Source organism: Hypomesus transpacificus, chromosome 17 (genome assembly GCF_021917145.1).
Source record: "Hypomesus transpacificus isolate Combined female chromosome 17, fHypTra1, whole genome shotgun sequence".
Classification (NCBI taxonomy): domain Eukaryota; kingdom Metazoa; phylum Chordata; class Actinopteri; order Osmeriformes; family Osmeridae; genus Hypomesus; species Hypomesus transpacificus.
In genome coordinates, this window is record NC_061076.1 from 9,074,287 (window position 1) to 9,086,438 (window position 12,152).

The 12,152-nt window shown below is 43.3% G+C and overlaps 4 protein-coding genes across 4 annotated transcripts; 3 read left to right on the forward strand and 1 right to left on the reverse strand.

Annotated features, from left to right (window-relative positions):
* Nucleotides 1–27: 27 nt before the first annotated feature.
* Nucleotides 28–2,003, forward strand: LOC124479918 (RING finger protein 151-like). The gene is made up of 4 exons (XM_047038872.1): nucleotides 28–126; nucleotides 754–923; nucleotides 1,057–1,153; nucleotides 1,371–2,003. The coding sequence occupies exons 1-4, from the start codon at nucleotides 124–126 to the stop codon at nucleotides 1,836–1,838; spliced, it is 738 nt and encodes a 245-aa protein (XP_046894828.1). The 5' UTR covers nucleotides 28–123; the 3' UTR covers nucleotides 1,839–2,003.
* A 336-nt stretch (nucleotides 2,004–2,339) lies between these two features.
* On the forward strand, nucleotides 2,340–4,284 carry rps2 (ribosomal protein S2). Its single transcript, XM_047038871.1, has 7 exons — nucleotides 2,340–2,372; nucleotides 2,672–2,809; nucleotides 2,933–3,022; nucleotides 3,102–3,209; nucleotides 3,296–3,629; nucleotides 3,969–4,060; nucleotides 4,163–4,284. The coding sequence occupies exons 2-7, from the start codon at nucleotides 2,675–2,677 to the stop codon at nucleotides 4,241–4,243; spliced, it is 840 nt and encodes a 279-aa protein (XP_046894827.1). The 5' UTR covers nucleotides 2,340–2,372; nucleotides 2,672–2,674; the 3' UTR covers nucleotides 4,244–4,284.
* Nucleotides 4,285–4,505: 221 nt separating this feature from the next.
* ndufb10 (NADH:ubiquinone oxidoreductase subunit B10) lies at nucleotides 4,506–6,167 on the reverse strand. The gene is made up of 4 exons (XM_047038873.1): nucleotides 5,922–6,167; nucleotides 5,326–5,464; nucleotides 4,841–4,980; nucleotides 4,506–4,657 (listed from the first exon to the last, which is right to left on the reverse strand). Exons 1-4 carry the CDS (start codon nucleotides 6,067–6,069, stop codon nucleotides 4,572–4,574), a joined length of 513 nt encoding a protein of 170 aa, XP_046894829.1. The 5' UTR covers nucleotides 6,070–6,167; the 3' UTR covers nucleotides 4,506–4,571.
* Nucleotides 6,168–6,879: 712 nt separating this feature from the next.
* On the forward strand, nucleotides 6,880–12,021 carry LOC124479016 (60S ribosomal protein L3-like). The gene is made up of 10 exons (XM_047037478.1): nucleotides 6,880–6,986; nucleotides 8,164–8,356; nucleotides 8,695–8,863; nucleotides 9,200–9,335; nucleotides 10,204–10,390; nucleotides 10,643–10,803; nucleotides 11,020–11,121; nucleotides 11,277–11,372; nucleotides 11,576–11,695; nucleotides 11,907–12,021. Exons 1-10 carry the CDS (start codon nucleotides 6,984–6,986, stop codon nucleotides 11,961–11,963), a joined length of 1,224 nt encoding a protein of 407 aa, XP_046893434.1. The 5' UTR covers nucleotides 6,880–6,983; the 3' UTR covers nucleotides 11,964–12,021.
* The last annotated feature ends 131 nt before the right edge of the window (nucleotides 12,022–12,152 follow it).

Here is a 12,152-nt window from a genome sequence, read left to right on the forward strand (position 1 = left end):
TATGTTAGTTAAGAATGTTCATGTGTGTGTTCCATTGATAGTAGAGGGTGTGTTCTGTGGGGCTCGTGAGTATGTACGATAGGGACAACGGGAATGTAAACAGGCTAAACAGAAGAGATTATTATGGTGAGTAAGGAACATACTTTTGCTGAACATATATCAGAACTTATAATTGGCTTCCCACTTATTATGACTTTAGTGTATTTGTTTTTCTACTAACGTCTGACAAATTCATATAAATATTTTTGGTAATAGAAATCCAACAGACAGACAATCTTTCTGTCTAAAATGTGTTTCATGTTTTGTTTTAATTACGCTGTAACGTTTTGTCCTATTTGTCAGTCTTCTTTAGACTTTTACTACAATTGAGTTTTTCTACGATATTCATTGTGTTCATTTTTGTTAATTATATTTCAGCTCTTCTAGAAACAAAATTATTTTAGCTAAACATTGTGAATTTCTGATGTTATTGGTCATCGTCTATGTGGCTTGCTAAATTTAAAAGAGAATACTCAAACGACCATTACAACTGCTTTATTTAGTCACATGGTCTGGATCATATGACGTTCCAGAACAAAACTATTGTTACTGACACAGGTGACTTGTTGACATTATTGTTGGTTGCTGTACACCTTGTTAACCAAATGGTGAAATAAAATGACATTGTTGTTACAACAAAGTAATAACTGTAAACTGTAATGTGAATATATGCAGACAGTATGTAGATGGATGTGTGTATATTACTGTGTGTAGGCGGACACAGATGCGTCTTGGCAGAGTGGGGGCTATGACGTGGAGCTGTTTGTTGAGACCCCTGACTATGACCTGATCTGCACCATATGCCAGGGGGTCCTCAGGTGCCCAGTAAGAGCTGCATGCCACCATATCTTCTGCAAGAAATGCATTTTACAATGGCTAAAGAGGTATTGGTTGTGCCTCACCACAAACAAACATGTTTTTCATAAAGTCCAGGGATCAATTTAAAACAAACACGTGTCTTCACTTGATAATATGTATGGATTTTGATAACGATGTGTTGTTCTTTCCCTCTTGAAGACAGGAGACGTGCCCCTGTTGCAGAAAGCCTGTTAATCAGAATTTAATATTTGTGATGTTCAAGCTGAGCAAATCAATTGGTCGCCTAAAGGTTAAGGTCAGCAGTTGTTCATGTATACAATTATAAAGCATTTATTACACCGTGTTATTTTCATTGTCTGTAAGTGAAAATAATACACTGTCTGTTGCTGTATGATAAACCTGTAATACAAATACGCAGTCAGGCTCACTCAATCAAACAGACAGAATTTACTTAATGTTTCATTTGACCTTGTTGAAAACATCCACTCCTACTTCCATTTTTCCCCTCTCAGTGTAAAAATGAGATCCGGGGTTGTCCGTCCACCTTCCCCCTCTCGGAGCAGTACTGCCACAGCATGGGCTGTCTGTTCGAGCTTGTCCCCTGCCCCTACCAGGGCTGCCGGGCACAGCTCCTCCGCAGGGACCTGGAGACCCACGCTCGGCACTGTGAGCACTGGCGCCAACCCTGCCACATGGGCTGTGGCACAGTGCTCTCACACCGCACCCAGGCCCAGCACAACTGCTACAAGGAGCTAAGGCATGAGTACGAGGCAAGGCAGAGGAACCACCGGGCCATCGCAACAGCCCTCCAGAGGAAGATGAGGAGGATGCAGAGCACCATGGCCCACATGAAGCGGCAGATTGGCCTCATCTGTGAGAGCCTTGAGGTCATGGATGACCTGGTGGAGGTGGAGGAGGAGGATGTGGGGGAAAGCAGTGGCAGCAGTGGGACACTGAGTAGCAGCAACAGTAGCTCCTGAAAAGCAAGGGCTGCAGCTCTGGCTGCATGCCACAGTTAACCTGATGTATTATTGATGCTAATTTGTCCATATTTGCTTGAATGTGTGTTGAATTGCACTGAATTTGTCTTATGAAGGATAAATTAAACTATTGAAACTATTGTGTTTTGTAAATAAAGTCCATAAATGAGCTGAATATTTTGTGTCTGAATATCATTTGAAATCATATATATAAACCATAGCACTGAATATAGAGGCATTAAAATTGTGTTTCTCTGCAGCAAATCATGGAAATCTGACTTCCAGAAAACGAATGCACTATACTACAAAAATTATTAGTGGTAATTGTATAACATACTAATCAATTTAATCAATAATTATATCTTTGAACAAAAAAATATATATATTTTGTTGAATATATAACCTTTGCTGTCAACACTTGACTGAAAACCACAGGCCGTTTAGAAAAAGTGCCACGAAAAACATCGCGAGGTTTGCTTCTTTATAAATGCGAGCGGAACCACGTCAGGGCCTTCTTCCTGTTATACAGATCACGTAAGTAACACGGACATCTCCTCTGTCCAGACAATCATAAAATATCTAGTGCATCCTATAGTGTTTTTTAATCATCTTGTTTGCGGTGACATTAGAAATTGCCCCCTAACTTAATTTTAATGAAATGTATTAGTAAGTGACTTCGATTTGATTAAACGTCGGCATTGCTGCATGTTAAACCGGCGTACGATGCTGGAAGCAAACATGGCGGCAAAGCTCGTGTGGAATTGTTGTTTATAACAAGGTAATTACCCCACATCAGTCTTCAAGTCTTATGTTTTCCACTTATCTCATAACAGCAAATGGCGGACGACGCCGGTGCTAGAGGTGGATTCCGTGGAGGTTTCGGCAGTGGAGGCCGTGGACGCGGCCGTGGACGCGGCAGAGGCCGTGGCAGGGGCCGTGGAGCCAGGGGTGGCAAATCCGAGGACAAGGAGGTGCGCTTAGAACGTTCACACAATCTGAGCTATGGAAAGCTTTAAACTGTCATGAAATTATTGTGATTCTAACTGAAATGGTCCTATACCTCATCAAGCTAGCTAAAAAGTAATGTATTTTAGTGGGTGCCAGTGACCAAGCTTGGCCGCCTGGTCAAGGACATGAAGATCAAGTCTCTGGAGGAGATCTACCTGTACTCTCTGCCCATAAAGGTAACTTAAAGGTGGATTTTGACTTAAAATGAATGTCAAATGGTTTTGTTGTGCTCATGTGTTGATTCTTGTTCATCAGGAGTCTGAGATCATTGACTTCTTCCTGGGGTCCTCTCTGAAGGATGAGGTGCTTAAGATTATGCCTGTTCAGAAGCAGACTAGGGCTGGTCAGCGCACCAGGTTTAAGGTAACCTCCCCCCTTAAAAAAAGTGTTGTTGCTACCCATTTTTTTCAACATGCCAAATCAACAATGGATTCTTTGCCAATCCACAGGCCTTCGTTGCCATCGGTGACTACAACGGCCATGTGGGTCTGGGAGTGAAGTGCTCCAAGGAAGTGGCCACGGCCATCCGTGGGGCCATCATCCTGGCCAAGCTCTCCATCGTCCCTGTGAGGAGAGGCTACTGGGGGAACAAGATCGGCAAGCCCCACACCGTGCCCTGCAAGGTGACTGGCCGCTGCGGCTCTGTCCTGGTGCGTCTCATCCCAGCTCCCCGCGGTACTGGCATCGTGTCTGCCCCTGTGCCCAAGAAGCTGCTCATGATGGCTGGCATTGACGATTGCTACACCTCCGCCAGGGGCTGCACAGCCACACTCGGCAACTTCGGTAAGATCCTCCTGACTCTTGTAACTGTGATTTGAAATGGATGCTCGAGCCATCAAAAATTTGAATCCTTTTAGATAAGCTTGTTCAATATCTTTGGCTAATGTAAGCCATTTGTAGTGTGAGTTCCGCTCTGGCCTCTCCTAGCTCTGCTCAGCTTCACCTGCATAGTGGTGGAGTTGTCGTTATCCGGAGAGACATTAACGAGTATGATGATGCACGGCAGAAAGACTCGCCAGTAGTCTCTTCTGTTCCCCTTTTATGTATTCAACATTCGACCCTAGTGCCCCATAGGGTTACGTCTCTGCTCCTTTTATACTAACCTGTCTGTACACTTTACAGCCAAGGCCACCTTTGATGCCATCTCCAAGACCTACAGCTACCTGACCCCTGATCTCTGGAAGGAGACTGTCTTCACCAAGTCTCCTTACCAGGTCAGTACTAAGACTGGTCATTCCGTCATCAATTGCAGTGATGGTTTTGGAAAGTTTCATTCATTTGATATAAATGCTCATGTTCCTTGTTTTGTCTTGCAGGAGTTCACTGACCACCTGGCCAAGACTCACACCAGGGTTTCAGTGCAGAGGACCCAGGCTCCTGTCCCTGCAGCCTCCTAGTGTTTTGTACAGTGGATTCAATAAAAGGTTGTGAAATACCAGTAGCTCTCAGTTTTGATTATTCCTACATGAACCCCAACTCCATCAGTTATGTACAATTGGGGGGTTTGAGTACACTTGGGAGGTTTGAGTCCTATCATAAAAAAAAACATACATACTACCATTTCAAGTAATGTACATGAGTGGATGCATGTGTGGAAAGCAGTGCGGTTATAAATGAGGGCTACACGTTGAAATGAGCAAACCAAGTAATACTGCTGAATTAATGGAGGATCAGAGCCCATAAACATTTATTTTACATCTAATACATGGAATACGGTAAGAGTTTCTAGGCCTTCTGTGCCTCTGCCACCATCCTTTCTTTCTGCTTCATCAAACATTTTCTTGCGCTGGCATAAGCTCCCAGATCCCCATCTACAATGAAAAGAGGGATTACGGTTTTGCAACAGGACAGCTACAGATGTTGCTTGATATTCATCATTGGTAATTTATTCTAACCAGTCCACATCATCATGAGGACTGTCATTGGTTTCACGAATAACATTTTCATCAACTAGTCATGTGCATATCAGTGTGAGGACTGTTGGTGGTACGTACAGCGTGACTGGTAGGCCTTGGCCACCTGCTCAAACTGCTGGAGCTCCTTAACACAGTTCTGGTGGTAGCTGTTGCCCTCTCTCTGCTGGCAAGCCCTCAGACGCTCCTGAACAACCTTCACAATCTCCTGGTCCACTTTACTGATAAGAGGGCACAGTAACAACAAAGCACTTAGAGTTTATAAAGATCACAAATACACCATTTGAAACGACAAGTTACTTTTCGATACAGCGGAATTAGCTTTATATTTGTATTTAACAGGGCCTTTGCCCAACACAACTGTTAGGCAATTTAAATAACTTTTACACATCCATTGTGCATTCAATTCATAAACTTCCGCTCTGCACTAACCACAACCGTTTAAAATAAACAAATGTCTCTTCAGCCTAAATAACATTACAGGTATGTTGTTGCAGGACAAGTAAAGCATGCACACCCCTCCTGGAAGAAAGAAAAATTAAGTTAAAAAATACTTAAAAACCTACTGGTCTCTTCTCCATTGCATTTCTGCCTCATAGTAGCACAGGTAGTCTCCCTCCTGGCACTCGGTCAGTTCAGGGACACGACGGAAATTCTGGTGGTAGTAGTAGTACTTGTGATTGGACTGAATTGCTTCAGCAAAACCTAAACGGTGACCAAAGAGGTTTATGTTTAGACTATCTGATACTGGGTAGGCTAGATTAAGAGACAAGAGTATACATAGGTGTCTGAGTTGTGTTGATCTGAAATACATTCGGTGGAAGTAATTTGCAGTTTGCTGAAAATAAATGTAACGTGAACATGCAACAACAATAACAAACAAGCTATCTCCAATTAACTGCACAAGCTGATAGGCCCAGAACTCTAAAACTATTGCTAGTTGAGGTGAGCTAGCATAGCGCTAGTAACAGATATTGGTGGGGGACACGTAAACGGAGCCAAAATACTTTACCATACGACCGATTGATTATTCGTGTGACTTGTTTTCTATATGTTTTTTTTCTTCCGGAATTAATAACACACTGATTCAAGCAAGACAGTCTGATACATGGCTTAAATACTTAGCGTGTTAGCTGTAGTCTAGCTAGTCTAGGTAGCTCACCTTTGACAGTGGTCACTGGCAAGTCCACGGAATAGTAGTATAGCTTGGACAAGATCAGGGCTGGATTGGGAAGAGACGTCTGCTTTTCCGCAACTGGAGATTTCCGAGGAGGCTCCGGATAAGCATCTTTATCGTAATCTTGAGGCATTGCGCTCTATTTCAGCAGTATAGTAAATAGTCCCTTCTATTCGACCTCTTCTGCTTTTTTTGAGGTTGCGCATGCGCGTAGTAATCAACATGGAGAATAGAGGTCATGAACATTCATCCGAAAATTCAAAATATACACATTTACACAGTCACATTTAATACCATTTGATGAGAGTTTATTTAATACATATTTTATATACATAAGTTGATTCCCAATTACATATTTATAAATGTTTATCTTTTTTTGATAGCAGAGTTCGAAGGTAAAAGGTCAGTGTGGGAGAAGGTTGTGTAATTCTTACTGTGTCCAGTAGATGTACGTAAAGGATTAAGACAATTTAATTGTAAAATCTGTAGAATAATTTGTCCAGCAATTGCATGTTCATAAAACGATGCTAAAGAATGAGTATTTAAATGTACACCTTCATCAATAGGGCTACATTATTCAATCTAAATGGATGGGATCTACAAATCTAGGGATTGTAACTTTAAATGGCGGGAGAATATATCAAAGCAAGGGCTGCTCAGTTGCATAAAGTTCAGATCTGATTTTTTGTTTTCCTTATGTCATTATACAACTTAAATTTAAAGTCTGTAGATGTAAATTATGTGGTGTAGTGTTACACGCTCTATCCCTCTTTATTTCTCCCCCTCCACACAGATGGCCTCACCACCTGACCAGCCTAGTATTATGGTGCCCCCCTCTCTCCCTTCCCTCCCACTCCCCTTTCTCCCCCTCCCCAGTCTTGGCATAGAGGCTTGGGATAGAGGCTTGTTTGAAAGCGAACACGACTCCTTAACTGGGCCAGTCACCAAATTAGAGCCCCCTAAACTGAGTATCATCTTAAGCATAACCCTTACATCAGCACTTGTTCCTGTCTCTTTCTGTCCCTCGCCTGGACGGCACACACAGACATGGTCAGTTCTCTTCTGCATGTGCCTTTCTTCTTCCCCTCAGGGACACCACTCTCTCCATTAGGCTTAGTGAGAGGGTTCTAGTTGTGTTTGTGACTATAGGTCTTGATTTTCTAGTTGATTTGGTGTGTTTGGTGAGGATGTGAGGAGTGTGGGAGAGAGTTGTCTTGTCATGGCTGTTTTCGAGGAGACCACGTGCAGTGTAGTAGTGCAATGGCGTCTGCTTTTTTACTCGTAGTGTCAGTCTCTGAGTTCTCGTGTTTTCATTCAATTCTCAACCTTCTATTCTAGTTTCTAAGTTTGTTCTGGGATTTTTAAAATGTGTTTCCGTAAGTAGTTGTTTGCAATGGGGTCGTCAGGAAAATGTTTATTTTTTGTTTGGCAAAGGTACATGTATGACTAATACAAGTTCAAAAAAACCTTCAGACAAGTAGTTCCAATTGTACTTCAAAAGTAAACCTTTTCTTATTATTATTGTAACTTTTCATGAAGTTTATGGGACTTAAAATTATAAATAATGACAGCCTGTCATAATTACATTAATTTACATTAATAAGAATGTGATTAGCTTTCCATTCAAATTGTGTAATTTATGGAATTTAATACATTCAGTTTTACAACTTTGTCTTTCAAGTGGTCGTGCTCCCTATCTCTCATGTCTGCAAGTGAGATAGTGTTTGTGTGTGTACACACAGTAAAGAAAAACACACACAAACTGAAGACACACAACAAATTTTGCCACTTGTGCAGAGAAGCCGTTGGGCCAAAGAGGGGGGCACACAGACGTGGCCATTCATTCTCAGAATACAGCTCCCCTCCTCTGTCTCTTGACTCTTCCTGACATCTGTTCTTGGTACTTTGCCAGGCGAACATGAGTGTAGGGTACTCAGAGGACATAAACATATGAATAGTGGTTTTGTGAATGGGGTATCTCTAATGCTCACTGGCAGGAAAAGGATCTGGGTCCAGATTTCACTTTGCTATTAATATAAAAAATCAAGTTGGTGGCTGTTTAACTGACCTGATATTGAGCGCAGGTTTTCATGTACATTATTTATGATGGTAAAAATAGATGGTCTACCAGGACATATGTTCCCCATGCCAACATGGGACATACTGTATATAACAAGTGGTTGTGAGCATGTGTAAATATGTGTACAACTTCACCTTCCTACTCCAGTCTCATCGTAAATTCCACGCTCCGCGCCATGGGCACATGGGCTTCCTGCCCCACAAGCGCAGCAAGAAGCACAGAGGGAAGCCCCGCACATGGCCCAAGGATGACCCCAACCTGCCCGTCCACCTCACCGCCTTCCTTGGGTACAAGGCTGGCATGACCCACATCCTCAGGGAGATGCATCGCACTGGGCTAAGTATGTACACCCTGGGCAACAGTAGGGTTACTGGTGAGGTTAAACATTGAAGGGATTCATTCCTGCATTCATAGTTTTGGGGAATAACCAGAGTAGATCTATCTTGTCTGAATGCACTCCTTTTAAGGGCTTTCAAGTTGTTTTCGAGTCCCTCATCAAAGTTAGTGGGGGTATTTAAGAAACATGTGACTTTCAATACATGTCTGGGTTTCTACAGTCATCAATTAAGTGGGGCTACACTCCAGGTATTGTCTTGGGATTCTGTCATCATCCATTGTCTCTCTGTCTTCTGGGAGTTTTTTCTCTTCTGAGCCTGTCTCTGCTTCACCCCCTCACAGAACAGTCCAAGAGAGAGGTGGTAGAGGCGGTCACCATCATTGAGACTCCGCCCATCATTGTAGTGGGCATTGTGGGTTACATCCAAACCATCCGTGGTCCGCGCGCCTTCAAAACCATCTTCGCTGAGCACATGAGTGACGAGTGCAAGCGCAGATACTACAAAAACTGGTGTGTGTGTGTGGGTATATGTGTTTGTACTGTGTATGTGACTTAGTAGTGTATTTGTGTGTGTTAATAGCAGGGGTGAATCTAGGTTCCCACTTTTGGGGGGGCTAAGCCCCTAGATAAATCAACAAAACTAAGGGGGTATGGGGGCATGTTCCCCCAGAATAATCTTTTCAAAATATCCTTTTAAAAAGTGTCCTTTAGTGGGTTTTAGGTAGAGAAATTAACACAAAAATTATTTTGTGGGCTCCAGCCCCACAAAATAGGGCTAGATACGCCCATGGTTGGTAGTTGATACTACTGTTGTTAGCACAACTTTACCTTCCCCAACTCTTCCAGGTTCAAGAGCAAGAAAAAGGCTTTCACCAAGTACAGCAAGAAGTGGCAAGACGAGACAGGGAAGAAGCAGCTGGAGAAGGACTTTGCTGCGATGAAGAAATACTGCTCAGCCATCAGGGTCCTTGTGCACTCTCAGGTAAGCTCACTTAAAATCTATGGAGTCAGTCTAGAATGTTCTATATTTTGCCCCCTAAAACTTCCCATCTGAGTCCCAGGACTTTGTTTCAGAGTAACATCCCACTGTGGTCAGAAATTGAATCACAGTTTTCCTTCCCAAATGTTGGTTCTCGACCAAGGGTCCAAGAACAACTTTTCCTTACACCCATTCAAACAGTGATACAATCTACTGTGTAACTATCCATTTCCCTCATCCCTTATATTATCATCAGTGATGCATAGTGACAGACTTGTGTTGAATGATTCACACACCACCATATCCCTGGGGGTTCACACACCTGACAACTACCCTACCCCAACCTTAGCCTAGCCTCTTGGAAAGAGTAAGGGTGGGGAGGAATTATCCTTATGATTGGAAAGAAATCCTCCTCCTCCTACCATCCATTCTAAATCTTGCAGTCCCCTCCACTGCAAACAAATGCATGTGTCCACCTCACTTTCCACCCCTATGTGTCAGAGAGGAGTGCTCTAGTATGGAGTTTCAAATGGCAGTTTAAAAATAATCCTTTAGGGCAGACACTGGCAGCACGTGGAAAATAGCCACAGGGGAACGGACATGTTGGTAATAAACACCACTATGTGTGTGTGTTTGTGCAAGTACTCTTGTGGGTATTTACATGTGTAGGAGTGTGGGGTTTTTGAAGAAAAAGCATGTATGAAAGCATATCACAGCATGTTTATGGGGATCCATAAGAAAGAACCAGCACACTGTTCCACGTGTATGTGGAAATAGTGCAGTAATTGAGCCCTGAATTCTGAATCCTGCTCCTTCCCCCTCCCCCACCCATTCCCACACACACAAACACACACACACATACACACTCCAGGTGCGCCTGCTGCCCATCAAGCAGAAGAAGGCTCACGTCATGGAGGTGCAGCTGAACGGAGGCACCGTCTCAGACAAGGTGGACTGGGCGAGGGAGCGCCTGGAGCAGGCCGTCCCTGTCGCCTCCGTGTTCTACCAGGACGAGATGATCGACGTCATCGGGGTCACCAAAGGTCACGGCATGAAAGGTAGGAGGGGCCAACAGCTACCCTGCAGCTGTGATGGGGATTAGCAGCGATGGAGGAATGATATGTTTACGCTGCGGTGGTCATATGTGTATATCCTTTTTAAGAACGTTTGACGGTTGTTTCTTTGAATGCATGAAATTCGTTTTGTGGAAGTGTGTGCCATGTGCAAACATCACACACAAACACACACACACTACACTCATAACCTTGTCATAACCTTGGCCTTGGGTCCTCACCTGTGTTCTCTTGTAGGAGTGACCAGCCGCTGGCACGTCAAGAAGCTGCAAAGGAAGACCCATAAAGGCCTGCGCAAGGTGGCGTGTATTGGAGCCTGGCACCCTGCCCGTGTAGCCTACACCATTGCCCGCGCCGGCCAGAAGGGCTACAACCATCGCACTGAGCTCAACAAGAAGGCCAGTCTTACAACCTAGCACCATAGATGGATGACCGAGAAGATTTATTGTGTTTTTATACAATCTTATTTACGTAATCTACTTGACAGAACAAAGTCAATTAACAGATTTCTTAAGCTTTCCTAAAACTCATTACACATTATTAAGGGTTTTCACATAGTACCAGTGTCTCTGAGAGTGGGTGAAGTTTATCTAAAGGCTGCCCTGCGTCTACAGATCTATCGCATTGGAAAAGGGTTCCACGTCCAGGATGGGAAAGTGATCCACAACAACGCCTCCACCATCTTTGACACCAGCCAGAAGAGTATCAACCCCTTGGTACAAATCACCTGAACAGGACCTCTGTTCTGCAAAAAATGGGATTGGAGCAAATTGGGTTAATTAATTGGGGTTATTCTCTATTGAGGCTAATGTTTGTTTGTTTTTCTCTCATCGGTCTACCTACTCCTCTCCTCCCTACCTGTTCTCCGCAGGGAGGCTTCCCTCATTATGGAGAAGTGAAAAACGACTTCTTGATGATGAAGGGCTGTGTTGTGGGACCCCAGAAACGTGTCCTTACGCTGAGAAAGGTAGAAAACCACCATGTTCTATGTAGAGAGCTGGACATTTGTAAAAATGGGAAATTAAATGCACATACAATAGTTAGAATACCATACTTCTGTGACTTTAACCTATAATGGTAGGGTGATCATGTAATAAGACAAATACCAACCTGCTTGTTAACCATGCTAGGGTTCAACCAGGCTAACTTGTTTGTGTGTCTGTCTCATAGTCAATGCTGGTACACACATCTCGCAAGTCTAAGGAGACCATTGAGCTCAAGTTCATTGACACAACTTCCAAGTTTGGTCACGGTTGCTTCCAGACTGCCCAGGAGAAGAGGGCCTTCATGGTGAGTGTAGTGTGTGTGTTTCAGAGTCTGTTCATGTCTAAGGTAAGACACTGGTGAGAAGTGTGTATATGTGTGAGAGTCTGTGTGTTTATGTGCATCTGTACTGTTGTGAGCTGTCCAGTGGGGTCTGATATTCAATCCTCTATGTTGATAGAACATCCCTGTGCAAAATGTGTGTAGCTTTAACCCCTGACCTCTTTGTGATCTGCAGGGTCCCTTGAAGAAGGACCTGATGAAGATACCAGAACCAGTGTCGGAGGAGTCCTAGATAGGTTGATTTCTACCACTGAAAACACGTACAAAAACATTAAAACAGTCTTACAACAGCTAATGTGTATCTCTCTTTGCTTTGTGAGTGAAATAAGAAATAGTCCAATATCTTTTACATGAATGTATTTCTGTATGAAAAGAATACATTTGCTTTTCCAGGTTTAGGTCATTTGCTCTATCTCGCTAC